This window comes from Cantharellus anzutake (assembly GCF_015039405.1).
Source record: "Cantharellus anzutake strain C23 chromosome Unknown EI90scaffold_76, whole genome shotgun sequence".
Lineage (NCBI taxonomy): Eukaryota > Fungi > Basidiomycota > Agaricomycetes > Cantharellales > Hydnaceae > Cantharellus > Cantharellus anzutake.
The window spans coordinates 179,404-200,575 of NW_024067026.1; the positions used below are offsets into that span (position 1 = coordinate 179,404).

The following is a 21,172-nucleotide window of genomic DNA, read 5'->3' on the forward strand; positions in this document are numbered from 1 at the left end:
CCAGAGGGTAAGCAGAGGTGCAGGGGGAGGATGGACCGGAGGTGGACCAGAACGGTGGTGGAGTGGAGTGGAGGTGAGGCGGAGTTGGTATGGATATGAGAGGTTTGCAGTACCCAGTAAGGTACTGCAGGAAGGATAGGAGCAGGAGCCCATCCACCCAGAAGATTGGTGGGGGCAGGTTGAGCATAGAGATGGGAGGATCCAGAGGTTACAGTGCAATATTTTTGGCATCTGCCTTACATGTCATATGACTTCAACCATCTAATATAAAAGTCACAATTGTCAAGAAGACATTCCTTGGATAGGTCCAATCGCTATCCAGGCAACACTGTCAGGTGGAGCTCGGTGTTCTGGGTCGTCCAATGGTAGGTCGGAGACAGACTGGAGGTGGGGCAGAGCTCTGAGGGTGACAGGGTGTTGAAGGGACTTGGCTTCAGTGACTCGGAATGGAGTGCTGCACCCAGTATGTTCTCTTTGTCCCCAATTTGTCAGGGGGAGCTGGCGATGGAGGAACTGAGGCTGCCAGTGGAAGGGGGCTGGAAGCCCCCCCCTCACTACTTAACGAAGGAGGCATTAGCGAGGGTCAATCATTTGTCATGCGATTCTTTTGGGTTTTATACCAAGGCGTCTCTAGGAGTGCCTGTTACAAAAATGGGGCTGGAGGCGCCCATTTTCATCCATTCTTGGTGCAGGAAAGTGGAAAGTGGAGATGAGGTGGTTCATTAGGGTTTACAGATGGTTTCACAGATGTTGTAACATGAGGTTTAACAGATGTTAGCACAGTGGGTTTTTTGGTAATTGTTGACTGGTTAAACTTAATTACTATACAAATCATGTGATACAGAACCCATAAGAGTCTAAAATGGGAAATTCCCATTTCCATAACAGTGCCTGTTACTCAGTTCTTTGGAGCAGCAGATGAGTGGGACACGATAGACGTCCTGGAGGAGATTTTGGAGGGCTCAAGACTGTTTATATTATAACTGGGGGAGACTATTTACTAGAGGGGTACACATGTACATATAGTGGAAACAATTGGATCCAAAGGTAAACAAAGGTTACCAAGGGGAAGGGGAAGTAAATAGAAAGAATCCTCAAGACAAATAAGGAATAGGTGAAAAGCCTGAATTACGTCTGAGGTTTGTGGAGAGTCTCTTTGGGGGACAATCCAGTCATTATTCTTGTCGTTGTCGTCGATTTCAGACTGGGGGTACAGGAAACTAAGTACAGAGTATATATATAATACAGGAGTGGAGTCAGAGGACAAAGGGAAATGGAAGGAGGACAAAGGTGGACTAGATGAGGGAACAACCCCAAGGGTTAAGGGTTGGAACTCTATGGTGCTTCCCAAAAGGGCAAGGCCAAGAGGGGAAGGAGTGGAGGGGGTTGTGGGGAATGACAGCTGAGGAAAGGAAGCAGCTGTCTAAATAAGGAAGAGGTGTCAGAGTACACCCACTTCCGGCCACTTCCAGCCTACTTACCTGTCATATCCATTCCCGGCCATCGACTTCCGGGCTCTCCGACCCCTCCGTTCTAACTCCGCTCCCCCCTCACCAACCTCGGAGCCCCCGTATTCCGCAAACCTCCCGGTGCCCCTCGATGACCACCACCCCTTCATTTCAATTTATTACCTACGCCTCCCTAAGTACAGAGCCCCGAAGACTTCCGGACAGCTCCGACGTCCGCTAGCGCACTCCCGCCTCCGCTGGGCAATACACTCGCCTGCCCTGCAGAGTCCACCTTCGGGCTTATCCCTCCTTTCCGTTTCTGGGTTAACGCCTGCCTTTCCGCTAACCCCGCGAACCGACTCGTCGGTAATATTCAGTCGGCTAATGTCTTAACCCCGTTAGCTCCGCTCCATCCGGCTCCGCCAATTGCGGAACCGTCTCCGCTGTAACCATATATATACACTACTTGTACATAGGTTACGCCCCAGCAGATAAATCAACTAGAGTTACCCCCACTAGGTTCTAAGTGCCAGTCAGTAAGTTAGGGCATGGACGTGTCACTAGGCACAGCGCTCCTGGCAGAAGTCGCTGAGGCCAAAGCCCTCTGTTACGGAGACATTCCTTCGTCTTAAAATCTGGTCTCTGACAGTATTTATCTGCTCCCTGACTAGTACACGTCTTGTATGGCACCAAAAGTCCTTCGCACTCATTCGCAACTACGCACATTAGTCCCCAACTCCGCTTCACCTTCCCCAGAACCCTCTCAGCCTGGTCCTAGTCGATTGGCGAGAAACCCAGTTGAGTTTCGAAGCTTTTCTAACCTTGAAACCCCTCTCCCATCAACTCCGATCATGCGCCCCGCTAGGAATCGATCACCAGTCGCAGACTCCGACTTCGGAGACACCACGGAACAACCCATAGATCCCGCCCACTTCTTTGGACTCGGTTCCGAGGTCCCCGACTTCGTCGACCCTCCTCCTGCTGATCCTCCCATCCCCACTGTTCCAACCACCGACGATGCCGAACCCACCTCCAACGTGGCCATTACACAATTGGCCCAAGCCATTGCCAGTCTGGCTCGTCACACCGGACGACGACGACCACCACCATCTTCCGCTCTCCGGACCAAGGTCCGTGAACCCGAACAGTTCGACGGGAAGGATCCCCGAGAACTCCGAGTATTCTTGGTCCAATGCGAGCTCAACTTCCAGGACCGTCCCCTCGCTTTCGCTAGTGACCGCGCTAAAGTCATATTTGCGCAGTCCTACCTCAAGGGAATGGCCCTCGATTGGTTTGAGCCGGACCTGTTATTCGACCAGAACTCCACGCTTCGTCCACGATGGATGAACGACTATCAAGAGTTCGTTAACGAACTTCAAGCTAACTTTGGCCCTCACGATCCTGTGGGCGACGCCGAGGTTCAACTAATGACGTTAGACATGAAGGACGGACACCACATCAACAAATACGTCGTCGAATTCAATCGACACGCCTCTCAACTCCACGGTTACGGAGAAGCTGCGCTTCGTCGTTTCTTCTACAACGGATTGCCGGAACGTATCAAGGATGATATTGCGAGAGTAGGTAAACCCTCTACTCTCTCTGAGCTTCGCACCCTGTCCCAAACTCTCGATGCGCGCTATTGGGAGCGTAAATCGGAAGTTACACGTCACGCGAAACCCTCTTCCTCTAACGTCTTCGACAAGTCCACCGCCGCTTCTCGTTCCGACCCCGTCCCTTCTTCCTCCTCTTTCAACTCCGCTTCCGGTAGTAGGCCTCCGAAGGACAACAAGAAGTCCGAGGCCAGCTCCGTTAAACCGGACCTCTCTTCTAAACTCGGAGACAACAGCAAGCTCACGCCACAAGAGCGTAAGCGCCGTCTCGACGAGAAACTTTGTATGTTCTGCAGTCAGTCTGGCCATATGGTCAAGGATTGTCCCAAGTCTTCTTCTCGTGCATCTAAGGCCCGTTCGGCCCAGACCGAGGAGCAAGGATCCGCTTCCGCAGAAGCAAAAAATTAGTCCGCACCCCCGTGGACTCCGCACGGACCGGGGGTTGCGATCCTTCCTTCTGTGCGCTCAAAGAAGTGCGTTTAAACGCGTCTTCCATTTCTGACCTATCCTCCCTCCACATTCCCGTTTCCTTTTCTCTCTCAAATGGTCTATTTTCTCCTTTCAATGTTGACCCTTCGGGCAATGTTCTACCCATTGTAGATAGTGTTGCTGATGTATCACTCTCTCCTCCACCCCCTCCGACTACTTCCGTAGATCGATCCACCTCTCTCCGCTTCGCTTCTTCTTTTTCTCCTCCTGTTTCTCCTCCGTCCAATAGTAGGACACAAAATAAACTTTTCCGCTCCTATGAGAACGTACCCGCGCTCGTAGATTCTGGGTCTTCGGACTGCTTCATCGACGACACCTTCGTAAAAAAGCTGGCCTTGAAGACATACCAGATCAAACCCCTACAACTACGCCTATTCGACGGTAGCACCAACTCGATCATAACCCGTGCCGTTGATATTCCCCTCCGCTTCGCTTCCAGAAACATCACCCCCACAACTTTCTTTGTCACATCGCTGGATGGATCATGTTCCCTAGTCCTAGGACACAACTGGCTTACCCGCTACAATCCGTTGATTGACTGGGTCTCAAGCAGCATCACGTTCCGAACTTCCGAACCTACCAAGACAGTCACTCCGAGCTCTCCCCCGTCATCTCCGGCAACACTGCCGTCGTCCGACATCCAACCATCTGATGTTTCGCCAGCACCTCAGTCACAGGCTGCTACTCCTCCATTACCATCTATCGAGTTCGTCAGCCGTTCCGCATTCGCGAAGGCTTGCCGACTCGAAGGATCGGTATCCTTCAGCCTAACCATCCCTTCCGAGGAAAGCCGCTTGAGGGCTGCCTCTCCCCACACCGATTCCGTCGACCTCTCGGCCGTTCCGAAGGAGTATCACGAGTTCGCGGACGTGTTCAGTAAGAGCAAGGCCTCGACGCTGGCACCGCACCGTGAGCACGACCTAAAGATCGACCTTGAGGAAGGCACCTCCCCACCCTTGGGTACCATGTACTCTCTCTCTCCTTCGGAACTCGAGGCCCTCCGGGCGTTCTTAGATGAGCACCTGGCCTCCGGTTTCATTCGTCCCGCTACCTCCGCTCACGCGGCACCGGTCCTCTTCGTCCGCAAGAAGGACGGATCCCTCCGTCTTTGCGTCGACTTCCGAGGGCTGAACAAGATCACCAAAAAGGATCGCTACCCACTTCCCCGCATTTCCGACCTCCTTGATGCACCTAGCCATGCCACGGTCTATACCAGACTTGACCTCCGGCATGCCTACCACCTGGTGCGCATCGCAGCAGGCAACGAATGGAAGACTTCCTTCCACACGCGCTATGGCTCCTATGAGTGGCTTGTCATGCCATTCGGTCTCACGAATGCACCTGCGGCTTTCCAGCGATTCGTAAACACGATCTTTGCCGACCTCCTGGACGTTTCTGTGGTAGTCTACCTAGACGACATCCTTACCTACTCGGAAGACATGGCTTCGCATCAGGAGCATGTCCGAGAAGTTCTTAGGAGACTCCGCAAACACGGCCTATACGCCAATCCGAAGAAATGCGAGTTCCATACGGACACTACGGAATATCTCGGTTACTGCCTCTCTCCTTCCGGACTCACCATGTCCATCGAGAAAGTCAAAGCCGTCCAAGATTGGCCCGAGCCCTGTAAAGTCAAGGATGTCCAATCCTTCCTTGGCTTCGCTAACTTCTACCGGCGTTTCATTCACCAATACTCCGACATTGTGGTCCCCTTGACGCGCCTCATGCGTAAAGGAGCCCCTGGCTATTCTCCGACGACTGTCGCGCCGCTTTCAACACCTTGAAAGAGGCCTTCACTTCCGCTCCTATCCTCACGCATTGGCTACCCGACGCCCCCCTCATTGTAGAAACCGACGCTTCCGATTACGCGATCTCCGGAATCCTCTCCATTCGCTGTGATGATGGAGAGATTCGCCCCGTCACTTTCCGCTCAAGAACACTCTCGGCGCCGGAACTCAATTACGACACCCATGACAAAGAACTGCTCGCCATTCATGATGCGTTCCGATCATGGCGTCATTACCTCAAAGGTTCAGGAACCCCAATCGATGCCGTCACCGACCACAAGAACCTCGAGTATTTCTCCACCACCAAACTCTTGACCCGGCGGCAAGCCCGCTGGTCAGAGTTCCTCTCCCAATTCCACATGACAGTCCGATTCCGTCCCGGAAGACTCGGAGTTAAACCAGATGCGTTGACAAGACGCTGGGACGTCTATCCCAAAGAAGGGGATATGGACTACGCTCGCGTCAACCCACAGAACTTCCGACCGGTCTTCACTTCGGAGCAGCTCACTGCGTCCTTACGAGCCACGTTCCTAGCTGCCACAGTAATCCGAGCAGCCATACTCGTCGACACAGAGGCTCTTCATCGAGACATCCTAACCTCCCTCTCCTCCGACACCTCAATCTCTTCTCATCTCGCTTCCCCCAACCTCCCCAACTCCCGCTGGTCCGTTGATGCCGAAGGCCTCTTAAGGCTGGACAATCGCATTTACGTGCCGGATTCTAACGATCTCCGTCTTCGCGTTTTGCGAGACAAACACGACCACCAACTTTCCGGACACTTCGGGCAAAACCGGACTCTGGATCTAGTGCGTCGTGAGTATACCTGGCCAGGTATCCGTAACTTCGTCAAGAGTTACGTATCCTCCTGCACTTCGTGTGCCCGTGCCAAGGTCCCCTGTCATAAGCCTTACGGCTTACTCAAACAACTCCCCATCCCCGAACGTCCTTGGAACTCCATCTCCATGGATTTCATCGAACAGCTACCCTCCTCTTCCGGATTCACTTCCATCTTGGTCGTCGTGGACCGCCTGTCCAAACAGTGCATTTTTATCCCTACCCACGATACCATCACCTCTCCGGAACTGGCCAAGCTTTTCCTCCTCCATGTGTTCTCCAAGCACGGAGTTCCATCCCACATCACCTCTGACAGGGGTCCGGAGTTTGTCTCTCATTTCTTCCGTTCACTTGGTAAGGCCCTCGACATCCGCCTCCACTTCACCTCTGGTTATCACCCGGAAGGAGACGGTCAGACCGAACGGATGAACCAGACGCTCGAGCAGTACCTGCATATTTACAGTAACTACCAGCAGGACAATTGGTCCGAACTCCTGCCTCTCGCAGAGTTCGCATACAACAACGCTCCGAATGCCACCACGGGCGTCTCCCCGTTCTTCGCCAACAAAGGCTACCACCCGAACATCACTGTTCACCCGGAGCGAGACCTGACATCGGTACGCGCCCAAGAGTACTCTGTCGATCTCGACTCCCTCCACCACTTCCTTCGTGAGGAAATGCATCTCGCCCAGATCCGTTATCAGGGCCCGGCAGACTCTCGCCGGAGCCCTGCCCCAGCTTTTGAAGTAGGAACCTCGGTCTACGTGAAGGCCAAGTACTTCCGTTCCACTCGACCTTCCAAAAAGCTCTCCGAGAAAAACCTCGGCCCATTCGAGATCATCGCCCGCGTTGGAACCCACTCCCTCACTCTCCGCCTGCCGGATAACATGCGAGCCATTCACCCGGTATTCCATGTCTCGCAGATCGAACCATCTGTCCCAAACACCATTCCGAATCACCACCAGCCACCTCCGCCTCCCGTAGAAATCGAAGGCGAGATGGAGTTCGAGATCGAGGAGATACTCGACTCCAAGATCGACCGACGTAGACGCAACAAGTTGCTCTACTTGGTCAAGTGGCTAGGCTATGAAGGGACCGACGAGGAGACACAATGGCTCCTTGCCGGTGAACTCGATCACGCCTCCGACCTCGTCGAAGCGTTCCACTCTCGGTACCCAGCGAAGCCTGGACCCGAAGCTCCTTAGGAACCCCGACTCCTCTCCCATTTCTCCTTTCCCCTCCGCTCCTCACTTCCGTTTTTCATTTTTATTTTCCTCATTGTTTCTCTTCCTGTAAGTGCAGCTCCCCTCGTCTTACTAATTCTGGGCCTTCAAGGGTTCAGGCCTAAGAAGGGGATACTGTCATATCCATTCCTGGCCATCGACTTCCGGGCTCTCCGACCCCTCCGTTCTAACTCCGCTCCCCCCTCACCAACCTCGGAGCCCCCGTATTCCACAAACCTCCCGGTGCCCCTCGATGACCACCACCCCTTCATTTCAATTTATTACCTACGCCTCCCTAAGTACGGAGCCCCGAAGACTTCCGGACAGCTCCGACGTCCGCTAGCGCACTCCCGCCTCCGCTGGGCAATACACTCGCCTGCCCTGCAGTGTCCACCTTCGGGCTTATCCCTCCTTTCCGTTTCTGGGTTAACGCCTGCCTTTCCGCTAACCCCGCAAACCGACTCGTCGGTAATATTCAGTCGGCTAATGTCTTAACCCCGTTAGCTCCGCTCCGTCCGGCTCCGCCAATTGCAGAACCGTCTCCGCTGTAACCATATATATACACTACTTGTACATAGGTTACGCCCCAGCAGATAAATCAACTAGAGTTACCCCCACTAGGTTCTAAGTGCCAGTCAGTAAGTTAGGGCACGGACGTGTCACTAGGCACAGCGCTCCTGGCAGAAGTCGCTGAGGCCAAAGCCCTCCGTTACGGAGACATTCCTTCGTCTTAAAATCTGGTCTCTGACATTACCCATCATGATCTGATTCCATGATCTATGATCCATTGAATTCCATGATCTATGGTCCCTCAGATTCCATGATCCATGATCCCTGCACAGCCCTATGATCTGATCCCACTCCAAAATCCATGTTCCATGTTCTGTGATCCATGATCCAGCACAACCAGACAAACCTGGATCATTGATTGTTGGTATGTACAGTGCCTCATAGATTAGCTGTGTGTGTAGGCTACAGTATATTACACCCTGAGTAGCAAGTAGGAAGACCAGCTTTCTTCTCTCATTTCCCCCACTGCTCAGCTGGAGCCTGTGTTGCCTAGCACACCTCACGGTTCTCCTTGTCAGGGCACATACCCTGACTTAGCCTGGACCCGGACCCGCATCCGGACCCGCTCCACTTCCCGCGCACTTCCTGCGCCGCACGCTCCGTGCGCCGCATGATCCGACCCCGGATCCCACCTCATGTGACTTCCGGGTATCCCCGGAAGTTTTCGCCATATTGGGGCCACTGTGGGAAAGTGAGAAGTTAACCTTCTTCTCACTTTCTTACCCACAGTAGGCAAGTGTATCTACTTGCCCCTTTGTTTATATCACTTTCTTACCCACAGTAGCTCTTTGCCTTGAGACTAGGCTGTTACGGGTTGGGCTGTGGGCTATAGAGAGAGGGGTCATGGGGACCCAGGGTCCGTCCCCTGACACTCCTATAGAGACTGACCCGGACCTTCCTAGTCTTACCTCCACATCCACTGGATCCCTTGACCTTAGCTCTGAGCAGCTTGGTATCCTGACAAGAGGCAACAAGAGGATTAAATGACACCATACAGTAGAGACTGCAGGGTCCGGAGTCGGAAGTCAAAGTCCGGAATATTGGCAAGACATAATAAATGAAATGTAATAAGGAATACAAGGAGATAAGACAGAGGAGGAGGTCAAAGTCCAGAGGTGGAGATGTGACCAGAGTTCTGGAGGTGGAGGTGCAATGAGGTTCTGGTACAGGAGTCTGGAGCCGGAGGTAAGGAGCATTGCAAACTCTGGTCTGGAAGGTACAAGGTTGGGATCGGACCTGGAGTAAACCGGAGTTGGATTGGAGGTAGTGTTGGACATTGTGTTGGAGCCAGAGGTAGAGTGGGCTCTCAACAACCAACAGGGGGAGGTGGTGGTGGAGGGTGTGGAGTTCTGGAGGAGGAGATGGAGGTCCAGAACAGGAGCGGAGGTCCGGAGTTGTATGGATATGACAGGTACCTGAGGTACCGGAAGTGTGGAGACCGGAGGTAGGAAGGAGGGTGGATAGGCAAATTGAAATTTATCAACAATGAGCAGGCACATCTCCTTCGAACAAGGAGTCCAAGGAGGTGGAGGTATGGTGGTGGAGGTCCAGAGGTGATGTGGACGTAGATGGGAGGCAGAGCAGGAGAGAGTCAAAGGAGGAGGTAGTCCTAGAGCCATTGGCATTGACCGGAGGCAGTGTCAGAAACTGTGTTCGAGGTGATCGCGGGAAGCAGGGCGGAGTATGGCAGTGTAAGTGGTTACTTAGCTAATGAGCTACTCCGTTGCAAGGCGTCGAGGGGGTTGGGACTTCGGCTTCAACGACTTTGCCAGAGCGTTGCGCCACGCGTTCTAGGCTGTCCCGTATTTCACGTTAGCGGGAAAGACCTTGCGGCGACGTTGACTTAAGTGGGGATGAAGTTGAGAGGCAAACTTAAGATGAAAGTACTTGGGGGGGAATTCTAGTTGATATTTGAACTGAGGTACATCAACAGTAAACTACAAGTATAAATAAGAAAGGAGAACAGAGAAGGGACCGGTCGGTCCGGCGCGGGACGGGAGCGAGATGATAAGTATGACAGAACTAAAGAGCGATGAGGACCAGGGTAATGGAACAGAAGAAATGAATGGAACAGAGGACGGCGAAGTTGGGAGGCAGAATGGATAGGCCGACAATCTAGGCGCGCGGATCAGAATGTCAATATACGTATAAATCAAATATCAATAAAGGAATGTCAATAAGGAGCGGATCAACGGCGACCATAACAACTGCTAGTTAGTTAAGCGAGTGAATAGAATAAAATGGTACCAGCCGAATGCTTGAGGAACCCAAGTGGTGGCGGGAGAACGAAGGAGGCGCTGCTACGGGGCTGTAGAACGGGAACCACTATCGGTGCCGCTAAGTGATGGGCAATGGCGAGATTAACGGGCGCGAGTAATGGCGCACGAGTGGGGGTGCAGAAAGTGGTAGAGGGGCAGGGACTTTGCGGGGCCGTGACAGGCAGCAGAGAGAGATTGGGAGGGCTGTGGAGGTCATAGGAGTTGTGTAGGGATAGGGCAGAGGGAGGCAGAAGATCCGGGATATGACAACAAAGGTCAAGGGAAGTCCCTTGAATCCCCCAGCCAGCACCAAAACCGCTTGGCATGGGGTTTGACAATGAAATAAAGGTGGAGGGTCCCAAGGTTTGACTGCCTATGGTCACAGACCATAAGATTCTAGATCCATTCCCATAACACACCCATACACTCTTCTCTTGTAATGACAATCCCCTCATGTGCCTACTAAGTACAGCCATGCTGCCACATGACAACAAGACCATGGGGTAATAAACCAGATTCTCCTCCACCAACCTCACTGTGCTACAAGTGAGCTGCTGGGAGACACATTGCCATATCTGGAACACCATTTACAACAGACTCAATGGATACGTGGTCAGATGGAGTGTTGAGGCAGCCATCAGTGGCAATGGTTGATTGGCCAACAGCACCTTATTGCTGCAGCAGTAGGGCTAGGACTAAGAGGTCAAAGGAAAAGGAAAACAATTACAATTACAACAACATTCATACACATAATTGGTGGTTTTTCACATGTGAGAATTCATTAAGGAATTGGGAACAAGCATCCAGTCGTTGCTCTGCACAATAACGCCACAATGACTTGGCCATTTCAGAAAAGTGCGGGTCATAATCCCCAATGAACTCCATGGCCATAAATGCCAATGAGCAGAGGTTTACAATGTCTGGGGAGTGGATGGGCTGTTCTTGCGCAGTTGATACCGCACACACCGCATTCCACACCATGGCCATCAGGGACGGTGTGATGTCAGGTTTCCAGGCAACTTGGCTCTTGGATTGTTTGGCAGAGCAATGCATCCAGCTCGTGAAAAACGATCGCTTCATGCATCCAGCAGCAAGAAAGTCCGAACCATGCATGATACATCCCGGGATGAGTATATTGTTTACTTCTCGAGAAAGCGATGCATAGGCATAGACTTGGCCAGGAGGAAAGATACTGAGGATAGAGGGGTCAAGTGGAACTCAGTAGACAATGAGATTACTTACACCGTTTGGCCAGGTGAGAGAACAAAAGAGCCAAAATGATAGGGAGCTTTGTAGAGGTATGAAAAATCCGGGTTGGGGGAGGTGTCCGCGCCATTGAAACAGCTCATGATAAACTGGTCTGGTTTTAGGATTGGAACGAAGAAGATGGCGTAACCATTAGCACAGCGAAGGGTAATGCCAGTGCCGCTTGTACCCTGGTGAGGGGGGTTTACAGAGCCAGCGGCCGCGACAATCAGATATCGCCAGTTTTGAAAGCCCAGATGCCGCAGAGGAAAATACGCAATTGCTGCGTCATGAGTATTAAGGAGACTGTAATGGTGTGAGAAAGGTGATTAAGAAAATGAACCAACATACCTCTCTGTCAGTGAAATGTGACCAGCGGAGGCCTGGGTAAGGATCAGTGGCCTGGATCTCTGCCAATCACATATCTCGTCAAAAGCTTGACTCGCGGCCATCCGGGGGTGATCGTGATCAGCCGATGGAATATGGTCAGAATCTAAAAAATAGGTCGGTCGGTGAACGGGATGAAACAACGGGAGAAAACCCTTGCCGATACACTGAACCTCGGGATTCAAGTCAATGAGGCTATCTGCGCAAAACGGGGTCTGCATTGGTTGGTCCGCCAAGACGATCGGGGTACCATCGTTGACCATACTCTGGAACCGCTGTGCGTCCATCACTAACGCTTGCTGTGTTGTCATCAAAATGGGCTTCCAATCCTTGGCATCATGCTGGGGCGATTCTAAGAAGTGCTTCAACTTCTGCAGGGAGGGCTGCAATGTGGTTAGTTGTCAGTGTGGGAAAGAACGAGAAACGACTTACAGAATGTGCACGGTGCGGAAATGAGAAGGTCTCCACCTGGGAAATTCGCCCTTCGGCTCGATCGACAAGAGAGCTGACATGCAAGTCTATCGGATAGAGGAGCTGTGGAGGAGTGGAGGAGTTCTCGGCTTCGGTTACGAACGTATACTAAACCTACTTTTGATCTTGCATCTGACCTTGCATCTGCATTGAGGTCCGGGACGTCCGGCATTTTGTCTATATGGGGCCACGTCTTGCAGATGTCGAGAGAAGGTATAGAGGCTATTGTTCCTTCGGTCTCGTAAGCTTCGTGGATGTACCCAGTTCCTGATATAATCCGTTTCCGCGCACGTTTCCTGTTCTGTCGATGACAGTCAAATCGCCATCCACCGTGGCGTTTTTGACCAGCGAACGAAGACACCTGGGTGGCGGGCGGATATTGTTGAGACTCCTTTTGACCGCGAGTGGATTCTTCATCCCTGTCATTCGGAGCGTGGGGTGCCAACTGGGGGCGAACGGTAGGAAGGGTCGAGTGGGCAACTGTCGGAGTTGGGGCAATGGCTGAGATTTCGGCAGCTGCAGAGGATTGAGTCATGGAAGGATGTGTGCCCGAGGCTTGCCCCGTGGAGTGTGGAGCGGTGGAAGCGGATTCATTCTCGATTCCCCTGGGGTCAATGTCGGGTGGGTCAGTGACGGGAGCGATGGTATCGGGAATATATGGCAAAATCATTTCCCATGCGGTGTGAAATTTGTTAACGTCGTGTTGCGACATCTGCCCTGTCTGCGAAACAGAAATTACAAGATTAAGCAGGGCATTCTCGAGCACCTTCCGAGGGCCGTTCGATTGCCTGAGACCCCCGTGCAAGACAGCATACGACACCATGGCGGTGATGGAAGGGAGAATTGATGGGCTAGTGAGAGTGGTATCGAAAAGCAGGACAAGTGGCGATATCAGTAATGACATAATGAGGGGGCTACCAGAAGAGTGACTGCCGAATCGTCAGCGTGGTCTACAGGAATAAAACGGCTTACCGTTCACTGGAAGCGTGGAGACACCGTTCCTATGATGCGAATCCTCATGGTCAGGCAAAGATAAAAAGGGACAAGTTCGACCACACTCACAAAAAACTTCTCCGGTCCTAACTCCCTCATCTCTCTCAGAGCGGCGGCACAATAGTAGATGTGGCTTATCGTACGGAGCTGCTGGGACGTGTTCTCTAGCCGTGATGCGCGGTCCTTGAGCTCTCGTGCGGTGGGAGCCGTGTTACCAAGGGGGAAGGACTGGGAAGTAATATCCAGATAACGAGGGGACCGCTCACGTAATGCAACGATGCGTTCCGGTATCTTGCTCGACCAGTACCGGACATTCCGCCTGTCCTTATGACGGAATGGAGAAATGTCCAGTGGCATGAGGTCAGTTGCCGTACCATCGGAGTGCGCCCAATGAGCGCGAACTATGAGAATAGAGGATGTGATCAGGGGGAACATTTCTCTGGCTACTGTGGTTTTGAACGTTGGGATTGGAGCAGATAGGCACAGGTGCAGGCGTGGCTTGATGCCCTTCCTCCAGGCATCGAAGGCCTGGAGGTTTGGGGCAACGACTTGAAAGATCGACCCACTGGGAGGTCGAAAGTCCCTGAGGGCATCATAAACCAGATCGACAACAGTCCCAAACTCTTGGACCGCGCATTCCGAAAGGCCGTGGCTCTTCACAACAACAGAGTTGGAATGATTGGCCATTTCGCGGCTAACCATCTGATCACAGCCACTTCCACACCTCGTGACCCAATTGGGCACGGGACTGCTTATGTAAGCTAGACTGGCCGCAGAGCAGCCTGTGGAAGTATAGTTTTATAACTCATCACAAATGTCTCATGCAACAAAAAGTTGAATCAAAAGTTACTTGGAATCGTAAAAGCTGATAAGGGGACTGAGGAATTGTAAAAAAAATGAGTTCTCATGGCTCTACAACTGTTCTCGACAACCACGTTTTACAAAAATCCAACACTCAGCTCAATTGATGCTCTTCTGACTTTGGAACAACTTTCTACCATGCTCCTTATACCCTTTTACATTGTCAGCGATTGGTATTAGTATTACAGAAAATTCATTGCATACAAAACAATCAAAATCAACTGCCCATTTAATTCATTGGCAATGTATAGCCATAACAACACTGAGGGCTTCATAAGGGCAGATTTCAGTGAAGCCCATCATCCATTCCTCAGGAAGGAAGCTCGGCATCGAGAACACACAGAATTTTGAGAGGAAACTATGGACAAAGTTGAGGCAGCAAAAGCCGCTGCCAGCCGTGAAGCCCAGAAGGCACGAGATGAGAAGTGGAGGAGGAGAAACTAGAGTGTACTATACTCCAGTTGGGTGCTACAGTGATTGCTGCAATGATGGGGGAAAAGCTAATTGAACAGATCAACAAGCATTGTTGGCTGGCCCCTAAGGACACCTTTATTCCTAATTGAACAGCAGTCAATAAGGTATGAGTTGGGCCCCAGAAGGCAGTGAGGCACTACTCCAAGATATTGTGAAACGCTAAAATGCATGATCTGTAGAGTCACCAGGATCTGCTATCTGAGGTACCATAACTGGTCTGTTTATGTCAGGGCAATAGCCCCGAACCCCGAGCCACATGTAAATTAGATACATATAGTCACGTGGGCAAGCGGGAACCTCCGGGTAACTGCTTACACACCACCGTAAAATACACAAACTTGTATCACTTACGGCCTTGTGTGCTGAGCTACCCAAAGACCTCACACTTTTTTAAGTGCATGAGGTGTGTTTTACAACACAACCCACAACTCTAAAATCTTAACATCTGACTTGGAAGTGCCTATGGTGCCTAAACATGCCCGCAAGGGCAAGGTCGCATCTGCAGCGACACTAAAAAGAAACGAGCAGTTTATAAAGAAACCGCAATCTCCCATCATGGGAGATTCAAACCAAAAGCCATCGTCAGACGACGACGAGGATCAACATGATCCGGCATTAGCAACCACCTCAGGGCTGGTCCCTGAAGGTTTTAGAAACTTACGTGGAGTAAGTGTGGGGCCAAATACCCCCAGAACTCCACAACATACCGATCTAACCCAAGCTGGGGAAGATCCCTCACCTCCTCCCGAGGTGATCGACTTGCGCGAAAAACGTGTAAGTGCTGAAAGATCAGCCCAAAAAGCTGATTGGATAGAGTCGCAGGAAACTCCAGGGCCCAACTATCCCCTGGAGTCCCCCCTCACGTCCCCAAGTCAAGCCCCAAAGGCAGACAAAGGGAAACAAAGGGAATAGCCCCTGCATCGGCTATCCGAAAAACTACTGGACTTGTTCCAGGTTCTGTCTGAATGGAGGACGGAAAGTGATGATCAACTTCTTCTCAGGCTGAAAGCCCGAGAAGGCATGAAGATACGCCCTGAGAGCAGGATCTCCCAGAGTGCGGAAGCTCCAAAAGAACTTCCGCTGTTTACACTCCCACACACCATGCCAGACAAGGCAAGGTCGCCAACCTCGGAGGAGGTCTCCGAGAAAATGAAGAGGAGGCGAACTGAAATGAGGGAGTTCGCTGAGGAAGCCTTACGTAAAAGTAAGGAAAAACCAGCGAACAAACCCCTCTATGAAAGGGAAGCACCCTCCACAACGGCCTCGCCTAAACAAAGCGAGCATGGAGTGTTCACTCCAAGAACCCATTCTGGAACCCCCAGGAGCGGAAATGTCAACTGGGGAGAGTCTCTGCTCGCCCAACCAAACTTCCTCCTGGAAAACCAGGAATCACGCATAATAAACGTGATAAACTCGATCCAAAAAAAGATCGAGGAAACAAACCATAATAGCACGGCTCGTCTAGAGATAACTCTAGAAAGAATGGCCAACGCAATCGACGCGTTGACTGAAAAAATCAGCGAACAAACAGACTTGCTGAAGGAAATAAATTTCTCACAAAAAAGTAACACCCCTGGACCACAGTCCAGGACATAAATAGAACTCGTGAAAAATTCACGAAAAGAACCACCAGTGAAAGCACACTGGAATATCATCAGCGACTCAACAGAGATGCTAAGGAGATCCTTCTCCCAAGGATAGGAGAAGACAATGCCGAAAGAAGGCATTGTTCAGAGATTAGGAGGAGAATTGGCACGTACCAAAGGTTCGGCCAAACGTCCACTTATGATGGACCTCTCGAACAGAGAGGTAACTCATTCACACCCTCTCAAAACAATGAGAGAATACAAATACAACTTCAGGCGAATTCGCCTGAAACCAAAGAAACGCTGTGAGGAAGATTTCCCCCAGCAAAAACCCCCCAAAGGAGAGATCTCCATTGGATAGCGACCCCGCGAAGGCAGGGGAGCAAGAAGAGTACCTGGAGAAATGGTACGAAAAGGCCATAAGAATGGCCGAAGTGAGAATACTCACTCCCTACCCAGAAGGAGTGAAGCCAGAAGCCCTAAAGAATGGGCCGGCATTCCCTGACAAGAAATGGTCAGGGGAGAACGACATGGAATCGTTCTGGCAGTGGTTCACAGAACTACTGGGATTCCTTGCCTCGCAAGGATGCAAAGGTCCCCAATTTGACGAAGTCCACCTGGACTGCTTGATTCGTGGATTAGGGGGGCCCGCGTTCGACCTCGGAATTAGACTCCGAGACGAAACTCTCCTCAGAGGAGATGAGGGCATGTTCCTCGAAGTTCTCAACATATTGATGAGAACCTTCATCAAAGCCTCCGCCGCGCTGAACGTGACAAAGAAATACCACAACGTCAAATATGAAGCGGAAAAAGGCCTAAAACAGTTCTACTTAGAACTGTCAAAAGCAGCGTCCCAGATGGTGACGCCACCAGACCAGGCGTCCTTCAATGCCAGGTTCCTAAACTACATTCCCCTCGAATGGAAGAGGGAAATGATTGCTCATGATAGAATCAGAGCAGACTTCTCCTCAAATGAGGAGATGTTAAAAGCAATATCTCGTGTAGACGAGATAATTGATGGGCTGAAGATGTCTTCAGCCTACAAATCAGGTTACTATACCCGAACAACTACCACGGCAACCATGAGCCATGGCAGAGCCCTCCCATCAGGAAAGAAGGCAGAAGAGCTGAAACCCAGATGGAAAGAGGATACATCCTCAAAAAACTCGAGGAAAACTGACCAAAAGTCAGTTCCAATTTGCGGCAAATGCGGCAAAATAGGGCAAACGAAAGATTGCCCAAGACACAATGTAACAAGCAATGAAAAACCAAGGCGCATAGCTGCCATGGAGATCGCGAACTCAACAGATGAAGAGTCGAAAGGCTCATCAGATGAGAAACCAGAGAACAACTCTGGTAACTCCGAAGAATCAAGCTTCGAAGTAGAGGACCCATACGAAGGACCTCAATACTCACCTGACTCAGAGGGTGAGGAAGTCAATGTCGGGACCATAAGGATGGGCCCAATGTCAGTTGTTGACCACAACGACATAAATTACAAAATCAAACTGGCTGTAGCATGCCAATTAGAAAACATGGCAGACGAAAAAGTCGCCGAAGCCTTGGTGGAAGCACCAAGAAAAGACACCTTGGGGAAATACACCAAAGTACCCAAGGAAAACAAGGACAAAGGGAAGAAGGACCAAAAGTCCATCGAAACCCAGTCCCCCTTGTTTGATGCGAAATTCCGCATCTCAAAAGACGCAGGAAAATACCCTGCAAACAGACGGCTCGCAACAAAGAGAACGCTAACAGCTCACATAAAAATAGCAGGCATAAAAGCCTATGTGCTATTTGATAGTGGAGCCGAAATGGACGCTTTATCGCCAGACTTTGTCTGCACGGTCCACATCCCAATTCTCCAATTGGAGAACCCAGTCATCCTTCAAATGGGGACGAAAGGAACAAGATCACAGATCCTGTTCGGAACCAACGTGGACGTTGAGATCAACGGCCACATAGAAAAACACTACTTCAATGTAATTAACATCGACAGATACGATGCCATATTCGGCGCCCCCTGGTTAAACAAAAACCAGGTAAGCTTAGACTTCCAGTCCCACAAAGTGAGAACAGTGAACAAGGGCAACATAGACACCCTTGGAATAAGCGAAGACCGTGTGACAAGATCACATGGATGGAAAACTCGAGCAAGAGCCCGAGAACAACCAAAAAAGAAGCCCCCCTGACAGGGAGGCAGGACTGAAACACACCTCAGGGTAATCAAAAGAAAATACCCTGAAGGTTGGCCCAATCCTAGTCCGGAAGGACTAGAACTTCCAGACGTACTACACCTGGAAGGTCTCTCCATGAACAACCCCAAGTTCGAAATACTCAGGGAGTGGGGGAGAGAAAAATTTGAAACCGTAATGGCACCAGCACCATTAGAAATGCCTCCCTTGAGGGAGGTGAACCATTGAATCCTGTTGAAGGATCCGAACAAGAAATTTCGGGAAAACACCCCGAGATGTCCTGCAGCACTGCAGTGACCAAAATAGATCGCTATGTAAAAGCAGGATGGTGGTATCCCGCAAACAGCGAGCGAGCATGCCCGCTACTGTGCATCTGCAAAGCAGATGGATCTTTGCGCACGGTAATAGACCCGAGGAACCGTAACTCAAACACGATCCTCGATCACACCAATGCCAGACATGCGACTGATCCAAGAATCAGTCGCCAGAGCAACATACCGATCCAAGATCGATATGTCGGACACATACGAACAAATATGCGTGGATCCAGACAACGTCCATAGGACGACATTCTCCATGCCCCATGGGATGTACAACTCGAACACGATGCAGCAGGGAGACTGCAACGCTCCCTGCACCTTCCAGCGCGCACTGACCTGGAAACTACGAGGAGAAGTAGGCAGATGCCTATACATCTGGTTCGACGATATATTCACCAGCACAAGCTCGGTGGAAAACCACAATAAAGCACTATTGTGGTTATTCACTCGCCTAAAAGGGGCAAAATTCTACATAAGCCGGAAAAAATTCCAGCCATTTGCCCCAATCCTAGACGTTCTAGGAAGCCGTGTGGATGAACAGGGCATCCACACTCAAGCGGATAAAATGGAAAAAATCCGCAACTGGCAAGAGCCAGTAGACCACACAGGAGTCCTAAGATTCCTGGGAATGGTAGAATATCTATCGATATTCATGCCAAACGTCAGTGGTTACACAGGACCACTGCAAACAATCTGCTCAAACAAGCAGACATTCAGGTGGACACCACTCCACCAGAAATGCTTCAACGAAATCAAACGTCTAGCATGCAGGGCTCCAATCCTGAAGCCCGTCCAGTGGAACCCACCGGAAAGCCTCTCAGAAGAAGAGAGGACCAAACTCCACGTCTGGGTCATAACAGACGCATGCCCAGCGGGCATGGGCGCATTAATTGGACAAGGCAAAAAGTGGCAGACTTGCCGCCCGGCCGCATTCATGTCCAAAAAGTTCACCAACACACAACGTAGGTACTTCGCCTACGAGCTCGAGGCACTGGGTGTCCTTGAAGCACTCGTGAGATGGCAAGACGACCTCATGGGAGGCCGTGAATTCACAGTAATCATGGACCACAAAGCTTTGGAATATTTCAAAGCAAAAAAACCACAACTCAGGGAGACACCCGAGATGGCAAGCCTTCTTCGCAAGCTTCAATTGCGAAATAAAATACGTGGAAGGCCACAAAAACAAAGTGGCAGATGCACTCTCACAATACTACGACTCGTCAATGGACGAGGATCTGCATTTTGATGACTATGTGTTGGCGGACATCCAGCTGGACAAAAATGCAGAAGACATTATCCCCGACAGAATCGAGGAATACGAAGAACTGCTACTAAGCAGTACCCTGAGTAAAAACTCAGAGAGAAAGAGACTTGCAGCGATATGCATGAGAAATACCCTAGAGGAAGCTCTAGGGGGAGCACCCAAAATCTGGAAGAAATCATAACTCCAGAAGAGAACCTTCGAAAACAATTCGAAGAAAAAGACCTCATTGAGGCAATAAAATCTGGATACTTGAAAAGCCAGATCCACTGGGAAATCCTAGAGAACCCGGGGAATTTCAAAAACTTCTCCGTAAAAGATGGGCTGATAACCCGACTTGGAGAAGGAGGAACGACCCAAATAGTAGTCCTGAAAGGAAACTACGAAAGGAAGTCCATTCAGGGAATAATCCTCAAGAACATCCACGAAACACTTGGACACCTAGGATCCAAGAAAACAGTGGAAACCCTCCGTCGACACTTCTGGTGGAAGTCGATGAGAAAGGATACCCACAAGTTCTGCAGGTCTTGTGGAACTTGTCAAACGACAAAGAAAAGCACCAGGAGAAATCTGTCAGGGGACGACTCCCGGGTCCCCATGACCCTCCCCTATGGTCCACAGCCTCTGGTCTGGCCAGCCCTATCCAGGGCACAATCCTACTGTGGGTAAGAAGATGTAATAGATAAAGGCAAGTAAGATACAACTTGCCTACTGTGGGTAAGAAGATGAGAAGGAAGCTAACTTCTCATCTTCCCACAGTGGCCACCATATCAGGAAAACTTCCGGAGATACCCGGAAGTCACATGAAGGAGTGGGAACCGGGCCCGGAGCATGCGGCGCATGGAGCATGCATGCATGCAGGAAGCGCAGCAGGTGGAAGCGGGTCCGGACACGGGTCCGGGTCCGGGCTAGTCAGGGTGTGTGCCCTGACAAAATCCCGGAATGCTTCACCCACTCCCGACCCCGGAGACACCATGGTCGTCAATAGCCATGGATTTCACAGGTCCATTCCCAACAAGCTTGGGATATGATTACCTCTGGGTAATCATTTGTAGGTTGATGTCCAACGTCCACCTAATTCCAATAAAGACAACAACGAACGCACTAGAACTAGCATTCATATTTCTTCATGAAGTTGTAAGACTCCATGGTCTACCACA

The 21,172-nt window shown here is 51.0% G+C and overlaps 1 protein-coding gene across 1 annotated transcript; it reads right to left on the minus strand.

The window, feature by feature from the left end:
• Positions 1-10,858: 10,858 nt before the first annotated feature.
• Positions 10,859-14,023, minus strand: EI90DRAFT_3157847 (uncharacterized protein; the record flags this gene model as incomplete). Its single annotated transcript, XM_039066146.1, has 8 exons — positions 10,859-11,414; positions 11,465-11,773; positions 11,819-11,960; positions 12,015-12,237; positions 12,287-12,388; positions 12,444-13,254; positions 13,298-13,326; positions 13,388-14,023. The coding sequence occupies 8 exons, from the start codon at positions 14,018-14,020 to the stop codon at positions 10,964-10,966; spliced, it is 2,700 nt and encodes an 899-aa protein (XP_038910723.1). The 3' UTR covers positions 10,859-10,963.
• Between the last annotated feature and the right edge of the window lie 7,149 nt (positions 14,024-21,172).